This window comes from Ovis canadensis, chromosome 16 (genome assembly GCF_042477335.2).
Source record: "Ovis canadensis isolate MfBH-ARS-UI-01 breed Bighorn chromosome 16, ARS-UI_OviCan_v2, whole genome shotgun sequence".
Taxonomy (NCBI): domain Eukaryota; kingdom Metazoa; phylum Chordata; class Mammalia; order Artiodactyla; family Bovidae; genus Ovis; species Ovis canadensis.
In genome coordinates this window covers 51,536,196-51,560,626 of record NC_091260.1, presented here as the reverse complement: position 1 = coordinate 51,560,626, position 24,431 = coordinate 51,536,196, and the positions used below count along the sequence as shown (strand labels likewise).

Sequence of the window (24,431 nt, the reverse complement as noted above, 5' to 3'; positions counted from 1 at the left end):
CAGCGTTTCTCATGATGTACTCTGCATAGAAGTTAAATAAGCAGGGTGACAATATACAGCCTGATGTACTCCTTTTCCTGTTTGGAACCAGTCTGTTGTTTCATGTCCAGTTCTACCTGTTGCTTCCTGACCTGCATATAGGTTTCTCAAGAGGCAGGTCAGGTGGGCTGGTATTCCCATCCCTTTCAGAATTTTCCACAGTTTATTGTGATCCACACAGTCAAAGGCTTTGGCATAGTCAATAAAGCAGAAATAGATGTTTTTCTGGAACTCTCTTGCTTTTTCGATGATCCATCAGATGTTGGCAATTTGATCTCTGGTTCCTCTGCCTTTCCTAAATCCAGCTTGAACTTCAGGAAGTTCACGGTTCACGTATTGCTGAAGTCTGGCTTAGAGAATTTTGAGCATTACTTTACTAGCGTGTGAGATGAGTGCAATTGTGCGGTAGTTTGAGCATTCTTTGGCATTGCCTTTCTTTGGGATTGGAATGAAAACTGACCTTTTCCAGTCCTGTGGCCACTGCTGAGTTTTCCAAATTTGCTGGCGTATTGAGTGCAGCACTTTCACAGCATCATCTTTCAGGATTTGAAACAGCTCAACTGGAATTCCATCACCTCCACTAGCTTTGTTTGTATTGATGCTTTCTAAGGCCCACTTGACTTCCCATTCCAGGATGTCTGGCTCTAGGTGAGTGATCACACCATCGTGATTATCTTGGTTGTGAAGATCTTTTTTGTGCAGTTCTTCTGTTTAGTCCTAGAACATTCCTAATCCTAGCAATACACACTTAGCACCAAGTAAGTTGTTTTAATTTAATTAAGTGAATGGAAATGAATTGGATTGACTCGAGTTGAGCCACTCATGGGAGACACGGAGTTTCCTTTGGTCACCTGAAGCCAGGGTCAGTGGCATGAAATGAGGCTGTCTGTTCTAGACCACAGTTGTCTCATAGTCCCATCATGGCTTCCCCTCCACAAAGAGCAGGTCCTAGCGCTCAGGGCCCTTAAAGGGTGCCCATCCTTGAGGGGTCGCTAAGAGTCGGACACGACTGAGCGACTTCACTTTCACTTTTCACTTTCATGCATTGGAGAAAGAAATGGCAACCCACTCCAGTATTCTTGCCTGGAGAATCCCAGGGACGACGGAGCCTGGTGGGCTGCCGTCTATGGGGTCGCACAGAGTCGGACATGACTGAAGAGACTTAGCAGCAGCAGCAGCAGCAACAGCAGCCTTGTAAGACAGCCAGATGGTGATGCTTTATTGTTGTTGCTCATTACTCACATTTCTTGAAAAGCAAGAATGATCTGAGAATATCATTTTAGATTCTTCTCAAATGTCCAACAGTACTGGAACATTCCTACATGCTACGGATCTGTAATTGAACATTCCACACACGTCTACTAGAGAGCTCAGGAATGATCCTGGAAAGGGCTTATATATGCACATGCAGAGAAAAGTGTACACACATCCAATTTGACCCCAGAAAACCAACACACATTCTACATTGTGGATAGCAAATGACCTTTGGAGAATATACTCTCCATATTTTTTTTTCTAAAAAAATCTGATTAATGAGAAGAATTCTCTTCACAGAAGCCAACCATTTTCTTCTACAATCCTCACTTCCAATTTGACCCAGTTTACTTCTTTTTAGGACTCTGTGGCTGGATTTAAAGGGCATGTAGGGAAAGCAAACTGGTAACCATGGTTATCACAAGAGATGTGAATCAAACTGGGGGTTGAACGAAAGAAATGAGTAATTTTCCTTTTACTCTGCATTGTTTACTTTTACAGTGAGAATACATACTCTGCTTTACTTCTTTAATTTTTATGTTGTTTGTTAATTTCATTTTACTTTCTTTTTTGATTACAGTTCATTTGGGGATAAAGTTTACCTATGGTAAAATGTACAAATACTAAATGAGTTTTGAGAAACATATATGACATGTTGCCATCACCTCAGTTGAGATGCAGAAAATTCCTTTCACCCTAGAAGGACGCATCATGTCCCCTTTCAATCTCTCATCTTCTGTGAGAAATCAGTTTTGAATTCTATCACCCTTTGGTTTGGCTGGTTTCTGATAGTTCTTATAAATGAAACAATACACTGCTCCCTCTTTTCTGTGACTTCTTTCACACAACAAAATGTTTTTGAGATTTATCCATGTTTATGCTTATCTCATAGCTCATCTTTCCAATTGCTGAATATTAATTCCACTGTTCAAATATATGATAGATTTTTTTTTTGGAACTTTTACTCTTATCCTCATCCATCTTTACAAATTATTGATCAAAGTTAGATTGTGAGATTTTATTTCTTTACCTGAATATATAAGTTAAGCAAATATCTCTCTATAAATAGTTAGCAGGGAGGAAGGGTTGAGGAGAGGGATAGTTAGGAAGTTTGGGATTGACACATACACACTGCTATATTTTACATGGATAACCAACAAAGACCTACTGTATAGCACAGGGAACTCTGTTTAATATTATGTAACAACCTAAGTGGGAAAGAATTTGAAAATTTGATACATGTACGTTGTTGTACTTTTTGTTGTTGTTGTTTAGTTGCTAAGTCCTGTCTGACTCCCAGACTTCTCTGTCCATGGGATTTCCCAGGCAGGAATACTAGAGTGGGTTGCAATGACTTCCCCCAGAGGATCATCCTGACCCAGGGATCAAACCTGTGCCTATTATATTGACAGGCAGATTCTTTATTGCTGAGCCACTGGAAAGCCCTAGATACACGTATATGTATAACCAAATCACTTTGTTGTACACCTGAAACCAACACAACATCATTAATCAGCTATACTCCAACAAATTTATCACAAATTTTTAATGCTTTTTTTTTTTGATGGACATTTGAGTTTTCTCAAGTTTGAGATTATTCTTTTTTAAGTTGTCATTACGATTCTTTCACAAATCAGTTTAATACAAATTTTCACTTCTTTGAAGTAAAAACCTCGGAGTGGAATTACTATATCACTGGTGGGTGTGTATTTACCTTTATAAGAAACTGCCCAACAAGTTTTCCAAAGTAGTTACATCGTTCTACTCTCCTGCTCTCGATATATGAGAACTGCACATCATTCCCAATATTTGACTTTGAAATAGCATCTCGTGATTTTATTACATTTTCCAAGTGACAAATAATGTTGACCACTTTTTCATGTACTGATGGCCATTTATATATATTCTTTTGGCAAATATCTGTTAGACTTTTGTCTTTTTTCATTGAATTATTTGTCCCTTGGGTGTGAATTCTTCATATGCTCTACATACAATTATGATGTTAGATATATGTACTACAACTATTTTCTGCTATTTCATTTTATTAATGAATTGTTATCAATGAATCTGCTATTCCCATTTCATTTTATTAATGGCATATTTTAATAAGCAAAAGATTTTCATTTGATGCAGCCCAATTTATTTTTTCTTTTTTATACTTAGTGTTTTTGTGTTATGACTATATTTATGTCTACCCTCAAAGTTAGGAAGATATTTTCTCATGTTTTCTTCTAAACAGTTCATAATTTTAGTCTTTATATTTAGAACTATACGCCATACCCAATTAATTTTTGTGAAATTGAGGTTCATATTTTCCACATATTTGCTCAATTGTTCCAGGACTATTCGCTGAAGAGATTTGTTTCCACTGAATTCATTGGGTGCATGTATTTTAAATCAATTAACCTTATATGTATGAGTCTATTTCAGAACATTATATTTTCCATTGATCAATATTTCTAACTTTGTGACAGTGCTAAGCTGCTTGATGGTCAGAGCCTTATAGTAAGTTCAAAATCAAGTCTCCGAGTCCTTCATCTTTGTTCTACTTTTTTTTAAGTGTTATTTGGCTATTCTGAGTTCTTTGTGTTTCCACATAAATTTTAGAATAAGCTCCCCAATTTTTTAAAAATCCTGCTGATATTTTGATTAAAATCATATATACCAATTTGGGGGAAATCTTCATCTTTCAGCACTCAATTTGCTAATCCATGAACGTAGCTCTCTGTTTAGATTTCCTTTAATAGCTCTCAAGAATATTTTGTAATTTCCTTTGGAAAGGCCTTAAACATATTTTATTAATTTTATTTCTAAGCCTTTTGTGTTTTATTGCTATCATAAGTGGAGCTGTTATTTTTTTAATTTATTTTCCAATTTTTGGACACTAGTCTATAGTAATAAGATTAACTTTTATAAACTGACCTTAGTGAAATCACTATATTAGTTCCTGTAATTGTGTTGGAATATCTTTATAGTTTTCCATGTGAACAGACATGTCTGAAAATAAAGAAAATTTCATTTTCTTTCTTCCCAAACTAATTATTTTTATTTGTTTCTCTTGCCTTATGCACTGGTTAGAACTCCAGTATATTGTTGAATAAAAGTAGGAAAAATAGATATTCCCGCTTTGTCCTTACCTTAGGAGAAAACTGTTAACTAGTTCACCATCAAGTGTGTTCTTAACCATAGACTTTTCGTAAATACCCCTTATCAGGTTGAGGACGTGTCTACTGAGAGTTTAGTTGTAAATCGATGTTGAATTTTGTCATGTGCTTTTTCTACACCAATTGAGATGATCAGATTATTTATGTTTTTTATTTGTTCGTGTGATGAATCATATTGATTGATCTTTGATTGTTGACCCTACCTGGATTTCCTGCAATGCATCCTACTTTATCATTATGTGTTAACATCAATATATTAACATTTAATTGAGGAATATTAATTTGCAAATTTCTTTTCTGTAATATCTTTGCCAGCTTTTGGTTCCAGATGAGCTACCTTCATAAAACAAGTTGGGAAATGTTCATTTCTTCTCAATTTTCTGAGAGAATTTGTGTAAGATTGGTACTTATGATAGAATTCATCAGTTTTATCTGGACATAAAATTTTCTTTGTAGGAAAACTTACTAGTAATCAATTTAACTTCTTTGAAAGAAATGGAACTATTGAAACATTCTATGACTTCCTTATTTTCACATTTGGGCACTATTTCTTTTTAGATCAAGTGTTGCAATATTCAACCATTTCTTATCAGAGGTTAGAGTTAATATACTATTTCATGAAAAATATAAGGACCTTGGAACAATACAATTGTACTTAACACATTCTAGCCTCTGTACTACTGTCATATATTTTATATCTACATATACTGTTAATTCCACAATGTTACATTATTTATTTTTAAAAATATTTTTCATTTCTTTTGGTCACACTATGTGGCATGCAGGATCTTAGTTCCCTGACCAGGGATTGAACCTGTCCCTCTGGCATTGGGAGCACAGAGTCTTAATCACTGGACTGCCAAGGAAGTCCTGAACAATCTTTATCTCTAAAGAATTTATGAAAAGAAAATAGGTGGTGTTTTTTATATTTATTGTGGTACACCTAATTGCTTCCTGTAGATCTGAAATTCCACCTAGTATTATTTCCCTTTGGTCTAAAGAACTTCCTAAAACAACTTATCTCAACTTTTATATAACTGGAACTATCCTTATTTTGCCTTCTTTATGGAAGAATATTTTATATTATAAGGATTCAAAACGGACAATTTTTCCCCTTCCAGAGTCTTCAATATATTATTCCAATGTCTTCTGGGTCACATAATTTCTGATGAGAAGTGATCTACTTCTCTGCATGCTTTCAAGGTTTATTTGCCTTTGCTTTTCAGTCATTTGACCATGATGTACCTAAGTATGGTTTCCTTTGTACTCATTCTGCTTGAATTGGCTGAGTTTTTTAAGCCCAGCAGTTGATATGCTTTCTGACATTTTGGAAATTTGGGAAGATTATTTAGGTATTTTTCAGCCAAATTCTTTCTCTCTTTTTGTTCTGAAACTCTAATTGCATATTTATTTGTCCCCTTGATATTGTCCCATAGGTCAACAAGACTGTTTCTGTTGTTTCAGACTGAATAATTCTATTGATCTATCTTCAACTTCACCAACCTCTGCTTCTGCCATCTTCTATCTGCTATTAAAGCCATCCTTTAAAAACTTTAAATTTGTACTTGTCAGTTATAGTATTTTCATTTTGCTTTCCTTTCTAGTTTCCACTTCTCCACTACAGTTATACATTTGTTCAATAATTATTATATCATTTTTTGTTTAGCCCTTAAACATATTTACAAAAGCTGCTGAAAAGTTCTTTTCTGCTGGTTCCGATATCCTAGTCATCTTAGGGTCAGTTTCCATTGACTGCTTTTTGTCTTGACTATGTGTCATGTCTTTCTTTTTCTGCTGCTTTGCAACAGCTTTTGAGTGTAGGAAGGGTGCTTTTGAAAATAGTGTAGTTTATTTATTTATTGGGTTTTGATAACTTCCTCTGCTGCTGCTGCTGCTAAGTCACTTCAGTCATGTCTGACTCTGTGTGACCCCATAGGCGGCAGCCCACCAGGCTCCCCCATCCCTGGGATTCTCCAGGCAAGAATCCTGGAGTGGGTTGCCATTTCCTTTTCCAATGCATGAAAGTGAAAGTGAAGTTGCTCAGTCGTGTCTGACTCTTCGCGACCCCATGGGCCACAGCTTACCAGGCTCCTCCGTCCATAGCATTTTCCAGGCAAGAGTACTGGAGTGGGTTGCCATTGCCTTCTGCCTAACTTCCTCTGGCAAGCATTAATTTTAACTCTGTTACTCAGTTAACTTAGGCTGGATTAATCTCCAAATTTTTCTTTTCAGGCAGCATCAAAAATATCTGTTTAGTTCTTTCTAGAACTATCTAGCTATTTTCACAGTTTCCTTGGAGCTTTCTCCACATTAGCATAATTAAGGGGACATATAATAATTTAAGCAGAGTTTACGTATAGACCCGGTGTCTTCTATCTCTAAAGCGTCTCATTTCTAGGCTTTCCCCCCTTAAAAATACCCAGCCATTCAGGCCAAATGAAATTCTGTCCTCTCACTTAAGATAGTAGAACTGTGGCCTTTTATTAGATTCTAAATGCCCACCACAAAGCACCCTTAGATAAAACAAAACAAACAACATAGAAAGAAGGATCTAATCCACCCTTTTCTAAAGAATTAAATTCCCTTTAGTTTCTGTCTACTTTTGATTATTCTCCAATGCTTTTAAATAGTATTTTCAAAAATATCTTGTTCAAAGTTTATTGTAGTTTTTGTTGAGGGTTAGTGTGATATAAGCTATTCTGGAACTGAAACATACTTGAAAAACTTTTTATATTGAGATCTAGCTGATTAATAAACAGTGATAGCTTCAGGTGAACAGCAAAGGGACTCAGTCTTACATACATATGTATTCATTTTCCCCAAACTCCACTCCCATCCAGCCTGCCGCATAACACTGAGCAGAGTTCCACATGCTATACTGTAAGTCCTTGTTGGTTATCTATTTTTAATACAGCAGGGTATACATGTAGGCTTCCCTGATGGCTCAGTAGTAAAGAATTTGCCTGCAGTGTAGGAGACACAGGAGATATGGGTTCCATCCCTGGAAGAATTTTTTTAAAAAATACAATTTGGAGCTTTAGATGGAGCTGCATTGTAGGCAACATTTTCTTTTCTTGCATTTCCTGAAAGTCTGATCTTTTAGGGAATAGGTGGTCACAGAAGTGACAGAATTCAGTTCCTAGAGCATTTAATCCAAGAAGCATGGGGAGAAGAGTTGATTTAACAATTTGTTGATCAATTAAAAGTGGAACTCAGCCAAAATTACCTATAAAAATTCCAAAATTACCTATTAAGTGTATTTTTTGAATATTTACTTCTATGCGGGGTAGGTGGGGGGTGGGGGTTGTTTTTCCCTGGTGGATCAGACAGTAAAGATTCTGCCTGCAATGTGTGAGACCTGGGTTCAATCCCTGGGTTGAGAAGATTCCCTGGAGGAGGAAATGGCAACCCACTCCAGTATTCTTGCCTGGAGAATCCCATGGACAGAGGAGCCTGGCGGGCTACAGTCTATGGCATTGCAAAGTGTTGAACATGACTGAGCAATTTACACACACACACATTTTATTTTATGATGGCACTGGGCCTTAGCTGTGATGTGCAACCTCAGTAGTTTTGGCACGGGGGTCCAGCTGCCCCAGGACATGTGGGAGCCTATTACTAGTTCCTCAAACAGGGACTGAATCTGCATCTCCGGCATTGGAAGACAGACTCTTAACCACTGGACCATTAGGGAAATCCCTGCAGTGTATATGGCTTCTTGTATATAATCCTTTAGATTAATTTAAGCTTTTTTGTCAATATTTCTTTACATGCGTTATTTTTTTCAATATATTTCTGCAGAACATCAAAAAAGAAAGAAAGAAATTAGCTTCCCATCTAAACAAAGTATTTCTCTTCTAATAATCAAATCTAAAAGTTAAGAATGTTTCATTATTTTCATGCACATGTTTGACTAGAGCTTGAGTAAATGAGCACATTAGAATGGCAGCAAAAAGCTATTTTAATTTTCTCTCTCTCAAACAACATATTAAAAAGCAGAGACATTACTTTGCCAACAAAGGTCCATCTAGTCAAGGCTACGGTTCTTCCAGTAGTCATGTATGGATGTGAGAGTTGGACTATAAAGAAAGCTGAGCACTGAAGAGTTGGTGCTTTTGAACTGTGGTGTTGGAGAAGACTCTTGAGAGTCCCTTGAACTGCAAGGAGATCCAACCAGTCCATCCTAAAGGAGATCAGTCTTGGGTATTCATTGGAAGGACTGATGCTGAAGCTGAAACTCCAATACTTTGGCCTCCTGATACAAAGAACTGACTCATTTGAAAAGACCAGGATGCTGGGAAGGATTGAAGGCAGGAGGAGAAGGGGACAACAGAGGATTAGGTGGTTGGATGGCATCACCGACTCAATGGACATGAGTTTGAGTAAACTCTGGGAGTAGGTGATAGACAGGGAGGACTGGTGTGCTGCAGCCCATGGGGTCACAGAGTTGGACATGACTGAGCGACTGAACTGAACAGAACTAAACTCTCAAATGTGGATCTACTCTATGGACAAATTTAAAGCCACACAACTGAAATGTAGATGTGACGCTATTCCATTCTATACAATAATACTTGAATTAAGACAAATTCCTTTTTTGTTTTTACAGTGGGGCGCTTTTGGATGTATATTGCCTGAATTTTAATAAACTGCAAGAGAGGTATTTCCTCAAGACAAAGAAATTCTTACTGATTGGAGACAGTAAAATATGTGTGAAGCTTGAAAAAAAGAACATGACTTGCAGAAAAGTGAACATAGTCAAGATAGGTAAGAAGTTGTACATGGGATATGTTGTCATTTTTCTGATTCTGAAGACAGATATCTGTGTCTAAAGTTTTGGGATGTTAAAAGTGGACAAATCATGAAAACTGCTTACAATAGAAAAGATAAAATTCTCTATCGCACATAATTTTTTAAGAGAAATGAAATTTTGAAACTGATGTTGTTAATTCTTACCGTGAGAGAACTCTGAGGGTCTTCAAATTCAGCTATGAAAAAGGGTGACTGGCACTTACAGCCTGCAGGAAGCGTTCATCTGTTTGAAGTGTCTAGCTGGAGCTGGGCCTCCAGTACTTTACCGATTCACATCCTTTCCTTACCTCACTTTACATTTTCCTGAATTCCTTGTAATCTTCTCCCATATGCCTACTATATTCTGAATGTGTTTAGCTAAATCACCAAGGTTTTTTTTTAAGTAAATATACCTTTGAAAAAGAAAACTTTTTATTTTTCATTGGAGTATTGCTGATTAACAATGTTGTGATAGTTTCCAGTGAACAGTGAAGGGATTCAGCCATACATATAAATATGCCTTTCATATTAGAATTCTCCAGAGGAAACTGAAACAATAGGATAGATAGAGAGAGAGAGGAGAGATGAGAAAAAGAAATTTATTTTAAGGAATCAACCCATCATGGTTGTAGGAGCTGGAAGGTCTAAAGCCTATAGGGTGACCAAGAAGGCTAAAAATTCAGGCAAGAGTGGATATTCCAGAGGACAGGAAAGAGTCAAAATTCCAGAGGGTAGACCAGGCAGTCTTGAAACTCAAGCAGTGATTCTATGTTACAGTCTTAGGACAGAATGGCTTCTTCAGGGAATCTCAGTCTTCACTTTTGAATCTGATTAAATAAGGGCTACCAGATGGAAGAGAGTAATCCGTTTTACTCAGTCTACTGATTGAAATGTTAGTCGTGTCTTTAAAGGAGTTCCCAAGGTGGCACATGGTAAAGAATCCGCCTGCCAAGCAGGAGACAGGGGTTCAATTCCTGAGTCAGGGAAGATTCCCAGAGAAGGAAGTGGCAACCCATTCCAGTATTCTTGCCTGGGAATCCCATGGGTGGAGTGCCATTTCCTTCTCCAGGGGGTCTTCCTGACCTAGGGATCATACTCATGCCTATTTCATTGGTAGGTGGATTCTTTACCACAAAACCACCTGGAAGCCCAGTTATGTCAGTATTAGTTACCAGTTCTCCATTCAGTTAACAAACAAATAAATCAATCTGATAGCCTGGGAATATAGACACAAAAAGCTTTTTTCCCATTAATTACAAATTTATGACACTGAGGTGACTAAGGTTCTTTTTTCAAAACCTCAGAGATACCCTGGTGGAGGGGAAATGTCTAAGCCAGTTTTGATATGTTGGTGCAATGGAATCCTAACTTCTTGTATTCATTCTGCCTGTGGAGACTGACAAGTGAAACAACACATGTAAGGGAGTAGCTACTCGAAGTGATTGAAGGGTGTTTTTGGGTTTTTTTTGGTTTTTTTTTTTTTTGACTTTTTTTTTTTTTTTTTTTTTGCTGGTTCTAAATACTATGGCTCTGTCTCTCCCTATTTGCAACCCCTCCCTTCACCCTTCTGAAAGAAAATGGAAGGTAAAGGAGTAATACTCATTAGAGACTACAAAGAGAAACTTGGAGCCTAGTTCTCAGCTTTGTACCACTAAGACGAAAGATGGTAAAGAGTGAACACAGACGTTTCAAGTGTGAACAAGCATCTAGTGAAAAAGCAGGAGTAGAAAAGAGGCTGTAGACACAACCAGTGTGAGTGCCTCAGATGGGTGGCACGACTCGGTATCTCTGAGTATGGGACACAAGCAAGCTGCGTTTTGGTCGTCTGGGGGCTCAGCCTCTATGGATGGACATTCAGTTTGTGTACAGGGCACTATATCTAAAGGTTCACCATTTACACTGCAAATCCATGTTCAGTCCTGGAGAGCAGGCAGAGAGGGCGGAGACTCTGTCCTATGCCAGAGTCCTGGAACCCCAGAGGAGAGCCCCTTCCTACAGAAACCCACCCAGCTCACAGAACTCACAAGCCTCTTAGAGCTAGAGCCTATGAACTACTCAGGGCACACTCCCAGGCTCCTGATGGCACCCTGTCCCCTGGGAAGTCCCCAAATTTCATATACCCAGCACTTTTAGAAGTCCACATTCCATGCCATCCAGCAGACAGCAAACCTGACTGGTTGCCTCCTCTGAAGGACCAGGGGAGAGACAGCATGTGCACCCCATTGGTATCACGGGTCTGTGAAGGGGTAGTATGAGCACCTCGGGGCTTCAGAAAGCACAGCTGGGCAAGGATGAATGGTGGTGAAGACATGTCTCCCAGTAGCATCTTCTTCTGGTTCCTAATGTGACATCTCATTACTAGAACTGTCATTTAACTAAACTGAAGTTGGATGCTTCTGATTAATCCCCAGAGCCCAGCTCCCCAGAAGCCAGCTGCCCTGTCACTTATACTCCCTTTCTCTAGGTGTGAGCCCCCAGTGAGTCTTGAGGGACAGTTGTCTATTTCTCCCCTTTTCTTGTCAAAGTAAATTGATATAATAGTTCAGGTTGTGTCAAAAATTAAGTGTTTTAAATGTTGCTTGAGGAGTTAACACCTTTTTCTAATTTGCTCAAATGCCTCCTTGAGGCTAGAAGCAGACCGGTGTGGGAGAGTCTGAGCAAGCTGGTGGGAGAGAGTGAGGGACAGAAATGAAAGCTAAATGAAGGAGAGCAATTTCATTTGTATCATTTTTTCAGATTCCACATAAAAGTGCTATCATGTATTGTCTTTCTCTGTTTGACTTACTTCACTTAGTATGATCATCTCCAGGTCCATCTGTGTTGCTGCAAATGGCATTGTTTCACTCTTTTTAATGGCTGAGTAATATTCCATTATGTATATGTATCACGTCTTCATCTATTCATCTGTCAATGGACATTTAGATTGCTTCCATGTCCTGGCTATTATAAACAGTGCTGCAATGAACCCTGGGGTGTATGTATCCTTTCAAACCATGCTTTTCTCTGGACGTACGCCCAGGAGTGGGATTGCTGACTCATGTGGCAGCTCTCTATTTTTAGCTTTTTGAAGGAACCTCCATACTGTTCTCCATACAAATGAACTTATTTACAAAACAAAAAGAGACTCACAGAATGAACTTAGAGAATAGATTTATGGTTACCAGGCAGGAAGTGTGAGGAGGAAGAATAGATTGGGGGGTTGGGACTGACATGTACACACTGCTTTATCTAAAATAGATAGCCAATAAGGAACTACTGTAAAAAAATAAGTAAATAAATAATTTTTAAAAAATAAATAAATTGAAGGAGCGTGAGACTCAGAATGAAACAGATTTAGATTTACACCCTAGCAGACTTGGGTTTGATTCCTGAGTCTGGAAAATCACCTGGAGAAGGGAATGGCTACCCACTCCAGTATTCTTGCCTGAAGAATTCCATGGACAGAGAAGCTCTCTGACAGCTACAATCTATGGAGTTGCAAAAAGTCGGACATGACTGAATGACTAACACTCTCTTTCAACTCATCTGAACTGGGGCCTGGAACTTCTTATTGGAGCTAATTAACCTCTTAGTTTCCTCATCATTATAGTGGCTTTGAGTGATCATTGACACAAGATGGTGTAAGTAAACTTGACACTGAGTATGTGTATAATCAACATTGGTCTGTTCTTCCCTCAATTCTTCCATTACTGAGAGGCCTTGGGAGATGGGAATGAGGCAAGGAATTCTATATCAGAGGTTTTGTTGAGAATGTGACTCTTAATCACTGCCTTGAATGGCAAGAAAGAACTGGCTTGGCTGGTGCCAGGGGGCTGACAGTCTTCTCTGTTCGCCTGTTTCTCTACAGCCACTACCTTTCCTCCTGCTTCCCTTTGGGGTATCTTGCCTTTTTATAGTACCTCTGAGGGTAAAAAAGGGTAAACTTGCTCTTGCACAAGATATCCAAGGGTAAAGAAAGAACCACTTCCTCTTTTTCAGTACCTCTAGGGGAGGTACTTTCTTGCCTGGAAAATCCCATGGGCCAAGGAGCCTGGTAGGCTGCAGTCCATGGGGTCGCTGAGATTCGGACACAATTGAGCGACTTCACTTTCACTTTTCACTTTCATGCTTTGGAGAAGGAAATGCCAACCCACTCCAGTGTTCTTGCCTGGGGAATCCCAGGGATGGGTGAGCCTAGTGGGCTGCTGCCTATGGGGTCGCACAGAGTCAGACACGACTGAAGTGACTTAGCAGCAGCAGCAGCTGGGGAATCAAGGTTGGAAACACTTAGGCAACCACCACTACAAGCAAGTGATTATGACAAGAGAGTTAAACTTCAACATGTGAGCTCATTTAATGGGTCAGTAAGTCAGTCTTAAAGCCCAGCTCACACAGTCTGAAATCCAGCTCAATCTATTGAGTGAAACTGTGATGAACACACACTCTCTCATGAACAATAATTTTAGGTTAGATTTTAACCTATACAACCCCCAAGCTCTGTCTGAAATCAGCCATGCAAACAAGTAGCTGTCCCATCCCTAGACAACTAACTTCCCAGGCATTAGTGAAAGACCAGCAAAGAGGTCAAGACAGGGAAGCCCCAAGTCAAGGGTGGGAGGTGGCCTGACACACATGCACTCCTAGGATTTCAGTAACTTTCTCAGAATTTGTTCAACCTGAAATAATAACCTCTTCCTCCAACAACATTTCATATCTAATGCCTGTGATCCTAGGCAGGTATGCAGGAGAAAGAAGCCAGAGAGGAACTTAGAAGTAATGCAAACAAGACTGAAGGAGTGGGCAGCCTGAAGTCACACTGAAAGTTATAAGCCAGAGCTGGGATGCAAACACCCAGCTTCCATGTAGCTGAGATTAGGTGTATAAGGCCCCCAGTTTTATTGGAATAATGAATACTCAAAGTTCAAATACTCCTGCTTTGGGGTAGTTGGTAACAAGTTCTCTAGTACTCAAAAGGGGAAGAGAATGTGTTTTCATGTAAAATCAGTACCAGCAACTTTAACTAATAAGCCCTAAAACAGATTTCTCCAATAGAATTTGTTTCTTGCTGATGTGAGAGCCAAAATGTGTGTTTCTAACCTGGGGGAGGTGCTCCTTCAAGCAACATTCAGGATTCCTTCATCCTGTGGCTCCACTCTCTTCCACCTATGATGCCAAGTAGCGGAAGGGGATCCAGCAGGTAGTCATGCATGTGGGGTTTCTGGGTCAGGATGGGCGATGGTACACATCACTTCCACCCACATCCTTCACAAGACCACACCCAACTGCAAGGGAGTCATGCTTTGAACTGGGAAGAATAAGAAATGTTTTTTACTGACCCAAGAAAGGAATGTGATTTTCAGAGCAGATGAACTTTAAAAATTATAATTGTTTCCTTGATTACCCTATAGAATGACCTCATTTCTTTTTCTTTTCCAGTTAAACCTGAGGCTCCTTTTGACGTCAGAGTCATCTATCGTGAAGGAGCAAATGACTTTGTGGTGACATTTAATACATCACACTTGCAGAAGAAGTATGTGAAAGTATTAATACATGAGGTAGCCTACCGTCAGGAAAAAAATGAAAATAATTGGATGGTATGTAGGTCAACTACATTTATGCATTTTAAAATTTATGCAGATGTGTATGAAAGTATCTTAATAAGTAAATTATATGTAAAAAGCATTTAAAAAACTACAAAATATATAAAACAATAAAATAGAAACTTCTTAATGCTATGTATTTCATAATCTCAGAGGTGCATTTACCTGAGAAAGGTCCCTATAAATTTTATGCTTGAAATGAACCTTTTATTTAAAAAATCTCCCCAAAGTGTAAAAGGTTTAGGTTTCACAAAACCTGGATCTTCTCTGGTGCATTCTTGTCCTAGCTCTCATTTTTTTCCTTGCCCTATTTTTTGTCTTTATAATGTTTCTTAATGATTAACCATTGTAGACTGAGATCAAATCCATCCTCTCTATCTGGGAGTCTGAAAAAGAATCACATTTAGCACAACTCTCACAGGCAAACCAGGCAAAAAGAAAGAAAGAAAGACAAGTCACCACATTGTAGCCACGATCTGGTTTGATGGAGTTGTGGAAACAGCCTGAAGTAAGTAGGAGAGGAGATGAAATATGTCCTTCAACTTCTTTCAAGTCTGAGTTCTTAAATCCTTGAAGTAACAGCTTAATTTTCATCCTTTTAAGTGGGAGGGTTACTTAGACTCCATGAGTCGCTGCAGTTGGAATGGTCTGATTGGCTCCACAATCTGTATTGAGGAGAAAATGGAAGAGAATTAGGTCTCAGGGCTTTCAAGTTCCTCTGAAGTCACTAGCTTAACTTTAATCCTTTTGCACCACACTAACAGAAGACTGATGACAGTTGCTTTCTCAGGGGGAAGGAGATCCTACTTATCCATACTATTTTCTTTTCTCGAGCCATGATCAGTCTTTTGTGTTTGCAATTTGCTGCTATAAACTACTTACATAAGTGTAATGCCCACCCCAGACCTCCTTCTATCTCCATTGACACACATACACAAACTATTAGGAGCCCTTGAGCCTGTCCTCTTCTGGTGTTTATCTGAAAATTGTATCAGTGGGAAACCAGAGAAAGGAATAATTCTGAATAAATGGTACTGGGACAATCAGTTAACTGGGAAAAATTAAGTTTAATGCTTAACTTGCCCCCATATTAAAAAAAATTAAAATACAAGATGATTTAAAGAAATTATGTAAAAACAAAATTCCAAACAGGCTAAAAAATTTACAGATAAATGTTTATATAATCCTAAAATGAAGAACATTCTGAGTATAAAAGCAGTAAAAGAAAGCTCAACATGGAAACATGTAACTACATAAAAATAAGTGTTTATAAATATCAGCACATACAATAATCAAAATTGTAAAGCAAATTAGAAATTAGGTTTAAATTACCATGCATACAACTGACAGATGGTTAATATTCTTAAAAATATAAAGATGTCTTATAAAATATTAAGAAAAGGACAAATAAGGATGATAGAAAAATTAGTAAGAAAATTGGAAATGTCTCATGAAATAGGAAATATATAATTTAAATCAGTATAAAAAATTAAACAATCCAATAAATACAAAAGTAAATAACAATGGGTATTACTTCATCCCCATCAGGTTGATAGAGCACTTTTTCCTCTTAAGGATGATAGGCAGTGTTGGAAAGACTGTATCTCTGTATTTGTTCATGATGAAAAATGATATCTCTCCAGAGGAAAATGATTCTTGCTCACTAATCTTACCATTCCCTTTCATCTCTCCTTGGGATGTGAAAAAGGAGAGAAAGAAAAAGAAGATACTGGAATGTAGAAAGTAAGGTGGGAGCCTGGGAGTGACAGATACCCCAGTGGGAGAGCCCAACTCACCTGGATAAAGATAGAGACCCATTGCCTCACTGCCCTCCTTGACCACCTGCAGCATCGTTTGAGAGCTCACACGCTCCCTCTGCCCTAGTTCTGCTGCTGACCCCACCACATCAGAGCCCCTTTGTGTAACTAATGTGAGACAGCCTCAAGAGAGTGCCCACATGACAAAAGACACTCAGCTCGAAATGATCTGGGCGACATGGCCAGCGCCTCTTTTTCCACCTTAAAAATGTAGTGCCTTTTTTGCTCCTCAGCGTGTGAATTTAACCAGTACCAAGCTGACACTCCTACAGAGGAAACTGCAACCCAATGCCATGTATGAGATTAAAGTTCGGTCCATCCCTTACGCCAACTATTTTGAAGGCTTCTGGAGTGAATGGAGTCCAAGTTTCCACTTTAGAACTCCAGAGACCAATGGCACAGGTGAGACGTGACTGGAACTTGTTCCCGCTGGTACTTTACCTCAAAGTCAAAGTGTGTGTGTGACAGTGAGAGCCAGAAACGTGAAACAAACCCGCAAGTTAGGGCTCCCAGAGGGCATTCTTACACTTTCTTTGAAAAATGGCTTGCAGTCTTTGGCCCTTTGTGAAGAATGTAGACAGAGTGGGAGTAGAACTCTAAGTAGCTGCTCAGCTGATACAGGCTGTCAGGACTCTGCTGTCCCTAGGAGCTCCTGGGAGCCTCTTGTTCTGAACAAAAGCACCACCACTGCCTCTAGTTTTACCAGTTCAGACTGGAATCCCAATGCTCCATATCTCTAAGTCCCTTCTAGGGAATACCTTTGCAGATGGCAGATGTGTAGGCTGATGTGGCTTTCCCATGCCTCTTTTTCTAGAAGAATGAAGATATCCCAGGGGTCTAAGCATTAAGAACATCCACAAGAACCAAAGAACACAGCTCAGGCAGACCACTGGGAACCCAAAGCACACCCCCCCCCATATACCTTCCCTTTAGCGGATGAGCGGAACCACTCTGCCATACCAGCCTCCTCTCATCACCCTGGGAATTGCTGAGGCCACTGTAGGGAAGAGAATCCCCTTATTATCCCTTGCTTGTAGCTTCTTTCTCGTGGTGGTGGGAATCAGGCAGGAGGTGCTGCTATCTTTAATGCTGAGTCCCTTTTAAATTTCAAGTAACAGCTGTTCTGGACCTGGTCACCTAAGTCAGCGCTGACACCGTGTACAAGCCCCTGTGTCCTTGTCTTTTAAAGTAAAAGACTGATTCAAGAGTTAACAATTGGCACACGTAAAGATGTAGAAACATAAAATAGCTGTCGAGCTGGGATGTGCGTGAACGCTCAGTTGTGTCCCACTCTTTGTGAACCTATCGACTGTAGCCTGCCAGGCGCCTCTGTCCATAGGATTTTCCAGGCAAGAACACTAGCATGGGTAGCCATTTCCTCCTCAGGGAATCTTCCCAACACAGGGATTGAACCCATGTCTCCTGCTTTGGTAGGCAGATTCTTTACCACTGAGCCACCTGGGAAGGCACTGCACTGGTGAGCTGGAAACTATTTAGGTTACAAATCCACCTCACAGCAGAATTAGCAACTCATAGTTTCCTGAAAGATACAGATAAAGACCTGACACACATTCCCAAGTTGTTTTTAACAGGAAACAGACCTCTCTACCAGATGAAAACTGCCGACCTCCAGAACATAGATCCTAGACTGATTGGAACCAGAAGGTTGATGATGCTGACTCATTACCTCTTCACCAACCAATCAGAAGAATGTCCACAAGCTGATCATGCTCTGCTCTTTGAATACTATAAGACTTCTCATTCTCCCATCCAAGGCGGTCACATAGTCTTGAGGGCATTAGCCCACTGTGACCCCCTTTGCCTGGCAAAACAGTAAAATCTATCTTTTCTAATTCACCCAAAATGCTGTCTATATATTTCTATTTGACACCAGTAAACAGAGGCTGAATTTCGGCAACAGTGCCACTTACTGAAGCTAAAATTCCCCCATAAAAGCTAGTACATCATCCTCTTTACTGAAAAGCAACTTTTAAGAAATATTAAATGGGCTCAAGTTATTCAACAAACTCAAAGCATCCTGAAAGTCTTCCCCATCACATGCTTAACGACTACTAACCAAGATCTGTCCTTGCCTTCCAGGGGAAACGGATCCTGTGTTACTAACTATCAGCATTCTGAGCTTCTTCTCTGTGGCTCTGATGGTCACTCTGGCCTGTGTGTTATGGAAAAAAAGGTGAATTTCTTTTACTAATCAAGAGAGTGGTTACGGTTATTTGGGATTCCAGACAGAGCTCTAATCCTACTTATGGATAAGAAAACTACAAAGGGAAATAAGGTATTTCAGGAATTACAGTGCCCATCCGCGTCCTCAGGCACTGGTGAATTTCAATAGTTAATTTCACAAGAGGTAAAAATATAGAAACTGAACACAAGATAAGCCCTCCCCTCAAACCTTTCCACTAAAGTGTCCTAAGAGACTAAGAGCCATCCCTCCAGAATGCTTGTGCAAGTGAAGGCACCCTGGGAAATGCGGATGTTTTTGAAGTCTTCAGCACACAAACTCAAGGCCCTTTTGCCTTCTGCCCCATGAGAAGGCCATGCTTGTTTCATCATTTAGACACGACCCATCAGGTTATTAATGTCTTAGCAAGATGTCCTCAGAGTGTCACACATCCCCAAGATACTCCAGTTTGGAAAGTACCAACCTAAAGCAATTTCCCTGGGTAACTTAGAAAATATGTTTCTCTTCCATTAAAATCGGCACAGAGGAGTTGCTGCCAGTGAAGAGAAGAGTAAAATGACAATGCCTATTCTGGGAAGTAGATGAGAAGATCATAATTTACTTTCATAGCTACACCGTTGCCAAGCCTCATTGTCCCTTTTCTCTGGGGCTCGTTCCCAGGGGTACATCATTGTTGTCTTGTTCAGAGTAGATCACTGACCACGGTCTCTGATCCAACCTCCCCATGGACCAATGTGACAATGAGACCCAGAGAAAGCAGGTCATTTGTCCAAGGTCATCCACATAGTGAGGCAGAGCTAAGGGGGAAAAATCTGCTCTTCTGACTACGAGCTCAGAATAAGTGGGAAGATTTATGTGTCTGCTCACTACTCCTTCATTTCGTTGTCAATGTCCTCTTATTTCAGAATTAAGCCTATCATATGGCCCAGTCTCCCTGATCATAAGAAGACTCTGGAACAACTGTGCAAGAAACCAAAAAAAGTGAGTGCTTCTGATACTTCTGTCACTCTGTCAAAGGCATCCCAATAGCCAAGAATGGCATTGTAGGATGTGGACAGGCTGAACCTCAAGTGCTGGTCTTTTGTGCATCACATAACTAGGGTCCCTCAGATGATGCCAGGGGCAGGTTTCTGGAAGTAAGTAGGAAGCTAAAATGCAATACAAGTCTCAGAATTTCCTGGGCTCCCCCAGGGGTGGAGGGTGTGGCAAGTGGTCACTTTAGATGCTGAAATGTCACAGCACCTCCAGAGGCAGAGGCAGCTAGAACTTGGGTGAAAGTGAAAGTGAAGTTGCTCAGTTGTGTCCGATTCTTTGCGACCCATGGACTATAGCCCACCAAGCTCCTCCATCCATGGGATTCTCCAGGCAAGAATACTGGAGTGGGTTGCCATTTCCTTCTCCAGGGGATCTTCCCGACCCAGGGATCAAACCCAGGTCTCCCACATTGCAAGCAGATGCTTTTAACCTCTGTACCACCAAGGAAACCCTTTCTCTGATATTCCCTGTAAACCCTTGTCAGAAAGTTCTTTAGCTCTTCTCCTGAACAGATCATTTGGTGATATATCTGTCTGGTGCAGTCTTAATGTCTTCTCTCTTTTTTGATGCAGAATTTGAATGTGAGTTTCAATCCTGAAAGTTTCCTGGACTGCCAGATTCATAAGGTGGATGGCATTCAAGCTAGAGATGAAGCAGAAGGCTTCTTGCAAGACCCTCTTTCTCTGCAGCTAGAGGAGAGTGAGAAGCAGAGGTTCAGAGGCGGGATGCAGGGTCCCAGCTGGCCCTCCGAGCAAGCAGGCATTACACCTAAAATTTTCAGAGGAGAGTCACCATTCAGATGCTTGGCTGGGAATGCCAGTGTGTGTGATGCCCCTGGGCTTCCCTCCTCCAGGTCTCCTAATGGCAGGGAAGGTGGCAAAAGCAGACCTCTAGTGTACCAGGACCTGCTCCTCAGACCTGGAACTACAAACAGCTCCCTGTCCCCTTCGTTTCCATTCCAACCCGGAATCCTGACATTAAACCCTGTTGCCCAGGGGCAGCCCATCCTCACTTCCTTGGGATCAAGTCAAGAAGAAGCCTATGTCACCATGTCCAGCTTCTACCAAAACCAGTGAGTTGTAAGAAACCCAAGATCAGAACCATCATGATGACCGAAGATGACTGAGTCCCACTCTCCCCAACAGCACAAACAAACAAATTGGATGTGGCCCCTCTATGTGGTCACAGGATTCTGAAGCAGCACTTGTGTGGCAGGAGGCAGGAGACAGGGGCATTCTGTTTCAGGCAACGCAATGATTCATTTCTTTCAGAAAGGAAAAAAGGGAAAGGGAGAAAGAAAGGATGGAGAAAATGACAGAGGGTTGGGGGGACAGAAAGGGAGCAAGGGAAGAAAGAGGGAAAGGAGAACAGAGTGTTGGATACCATGATCAGGACTCACTATGTCCCCAGTGCTGTCCTACATGCTCTGCACATCTTGTCTCATTGCGTCTTCACAGTAATCCTGGGAGGTGGGCTCAATTAGCATCATTCCCTGTGTCTCAGATGATGAAACTGTGGCTTTAATTAATCTGTCCATGTTCCCCACTCAGCAAGAGGTAGAATCAAGATTTGCTGCCCAGGAGTCTCTTCCAAGTCACATGCCTTCCTCAGTCAGGGACTGTCCTACTCTCCAGTGCCAAACTTCACCTAGATCCTGGTCACTCTATAATGTACTTGTCTCCAACCTCTTTGGCACCAGAAACTGGATTCATGGAAGACAGTCTGTCCAAGGATGATGCAGTGGGGGTGGGAATGGTTTCAGCATGATTCAAGTGCATTGCATTTATTTTGCACTTTATTTCTGTTATGATCACATCAGCTCCACTTCAGATCATCAGGCATTAGATTATGGAAGTTGGGGACCCCTGCATTGTCCAAACTGGGTCAATTTTGCAAGTGAAAACGAAAGTTATAAGTTATCACTCCAGGACAATAATTGTAAACTGAAATATCCCAGGAAAATGGGGACCTGTGGTCACTGGAACTAAAAGAGCTACAAGGAAGATGGTGGGGAGGAATGGTCTCATGATGTATGAAGCACCACAACTGGCCATGTCTACAAAAAGCTACAAAGCCCATTTTATTCCATTTTTCTTAACAAGTACTTAAAGGAGAATCAACTAGATGCCCAGAATTTCTATTGTTACTCACTGTTAGGACCCTCTTGCTCCTCCCACCCAATGACCTCCCTTGATAATGGAAGAACCTCTTACTGACTCTGGACACTGGTGTATTTGAGCAACGAGCCAGGGCAAACTCTCCTCTGTGTGTAGAGACTCCCCAACCCAAATACATCTGCTGTCCCCAATTTCTACCAATATGAATGCTGCCAAAAACTTCAGGGAGAAGGATTACAAGCTCATGCTGCACACGAGCCAATTGTGGCCATGTTCTTGGAGGTTTAGAGAATATATGATGTGTGTCCTCTTGCATTACCTCATCCAGATAAATAACTAGAGACTGTCTCAAGCCAAGATAAGACAGCAGAGCACTCTCAGCTCAGGGCTATGCAGTTGATCCCTTTTAATAGATCCCCAGACCACCCCCAACACAACCCTGACTCTGGGTGTACACAGACCAAGGACACCGGTCTAAGATCAATGTTGTTGTTCGGGAGTTGGTCCTTGTTGTTGTTGTTGTTTACATTTTGCATTTTTTCTTTGTTCTGTTTTTAGTTTGTTTGGGTAGGAGACAAAGTGTTTTTAATTTTTTTTAATTTTTGTGTTGGTTTTATTTTGTAATGTCTCTGAAGGGAGCTCCTCAAAGTGCCTTCCAAGGCCTTTTCTCTGAATCAGTAGTAATGACTATAGTCCCATAATCCCTTAGATTTGCTCAGTGCTTTTGTAATTTTTCAAAGCACTTCCATTATCCATTAGCATTATCCACTTAGTTTTCTTGGTATGTATTTATGGAAAGCTTGCTCTGTGCCAGCCACAGTGGTCAAAGACAAGATTGGGACCCTGCCCTTAAATATCTAATAAAAGGTAGCTTTAATATGCTACCTTTAATAATGCTGTAATGGAGGCGTGTTTAAAGTGCCCTGTTGGAAGACAGTCAGGGAAAATGCCACAAGAAGGGGTGCTCATCTGTGTGGAGGAAAAGCAGAATCTGCCTGGCATGTGAACAGGAGACATTTGCCAACAGGTAGACGTGGGGTCTTTACCTTCCGGAGAAATGTGAACAAAGTCTCAAGGAATAGGTTATCACAGGAAACCTCACAAGCTAGCCCTCTTGCACCTTAGTCACAGAGGTCCTATTTGCTTATTATCATTATCTTTGCCTTATGTGAAAACTGGTTACATGGACAGGACAGGTAAGTTACTCAACCTTACATGTCAAGTTAGGACTGGAAGTCGTAACTTTGTATCCCTCATGTAAATAAATCATCTCTCAAAGAAAGAAAGGGATAGGTCTCAAGGAAGATCAAGTTCCCTCCAGCTTTAAAATCCTGTTTTAATGTTGTTTAATGCAGATTATCATTTGAATTCAGTGAGTGAATGTCTCTGTTATCAGAGTTATATAAAATCTATGTATCATACTCTTATAATCATAACTGCTGCTAATGCTTGATTATGTACTCAGGGACAATGTATAATATAAGATGACAAATTTGTTCTGACCAACTCCCTTTGGGATTTCATTAAAACAGAAAAACTCCTGGTCAGAGACAGTGTATAAATTAGAGATGTAAACTGTTAGTTCTTACAACATGAAATGAAAATTGATAATTAGGCAGCAAAATTGGTCAATTAAATAACCATATCTGAAGCTAGAAGACCCTGGCTTATTCGACAGATATTTTACCTTACATTCTGATTTTCAGGGGAATTGACTTCAGAAAAGTCAGGTATGGCCTGTTTCTGATGTGCATACCTGTGTTTTTAGAGCATTTCAAAAGAGACTACAAGACTTGGAATTGACCAGGAAGATGGTGAGCATACATGATCAGACAGCTAAAATGATGCAGATCGGATGGCATTTCTGCCAGTCCAGTGGTTTTTGTTTGAAGGTATTCTATAAAATATCCATTGTTCACTACACTGAAAGTCTCTGATTTGACTGTGTACTTCCACATGCATTACAAACATTCTGCAGAGCTGCTAAGTATATTACATGTATCCAATGTGTGTTACAATCATATATTTAATTAAATGCTACAGAACTCTCTGTGACTGCCCTTGTCTTCTTGAAATAGGAATAGAAGGCTAACTAGAATGGGCCACACCTCTCCTCAGCCACTGGAGATGTATCAGGGTCATTTGCTGTCATTTTATGGCCTGGGGTTTTCATAGGAAACTTTTTTCATCAGTCAAGTCATTCATTTGTAAATTAATGAATTAGTAATTTGTTGAGGATCTGCTCTGCATTACTTTGTCCTAGGCTGGACTCTGGGGTTACAGATATAAGATGGGATATTTCCAGCTCATAATCACAAGGGACAAAGACACAGAGCAACAGTTAACAATGTTGTACCAGAGCAATGAGTCAAAATATGAATCATGAACCTTAGTTTAAAGCAATAGAAGCTAACTCTGGCTAATCTGAGCAG

The 24,431-nt window shown here is 40.2% G+C and overlaps 1 protein-coding gene across 3 annotated transcripts in view; it reads left to right on the top strand.

Annotated features, from left to right (window-relative positions):
* IL7R (interleukin 7 receptor) overlaps positions 1-24,049 on the top strand; it is a 33,728-nt gene extending 9,679 nt beyond the window's left edge. For 2 of the 3 annotated variants that reach the window (XM_069556156.1, XM_069556157.1), the window contains exons 3-8: positions 9,067-9,224; positions 14,664-14,821; positions 16,878-17,046; positions 18,745-18,838; positions 19,753-19,828; positions 20,455-24,049. In XM_069556156.1, the coding sequence (XP_069412257.1) occupies positions 9,067-9,224; positions 14,664-14,821; positions 16,878-17,046; positions 18,745-18,838; positions 19,753-19,828; positions 20,455-20,958 (1,159 nt within the window). In that variant the 3' untranslated portion in view covers positions 20,959-24,049. Of the gene's footprint in view, positions 1-9,066; positions 9,225-14,663; positions 14,822-16,877; positions 17,047-18,744; positions 18,839-19,752; positions 19,833-20,454 lie in introns of those variants that run through there. The other variant, XM_069556158.1, reaches the window with a different exon arrangement.
* Positions 24,050-24,431: the final 382 nt, after the last annotated feature.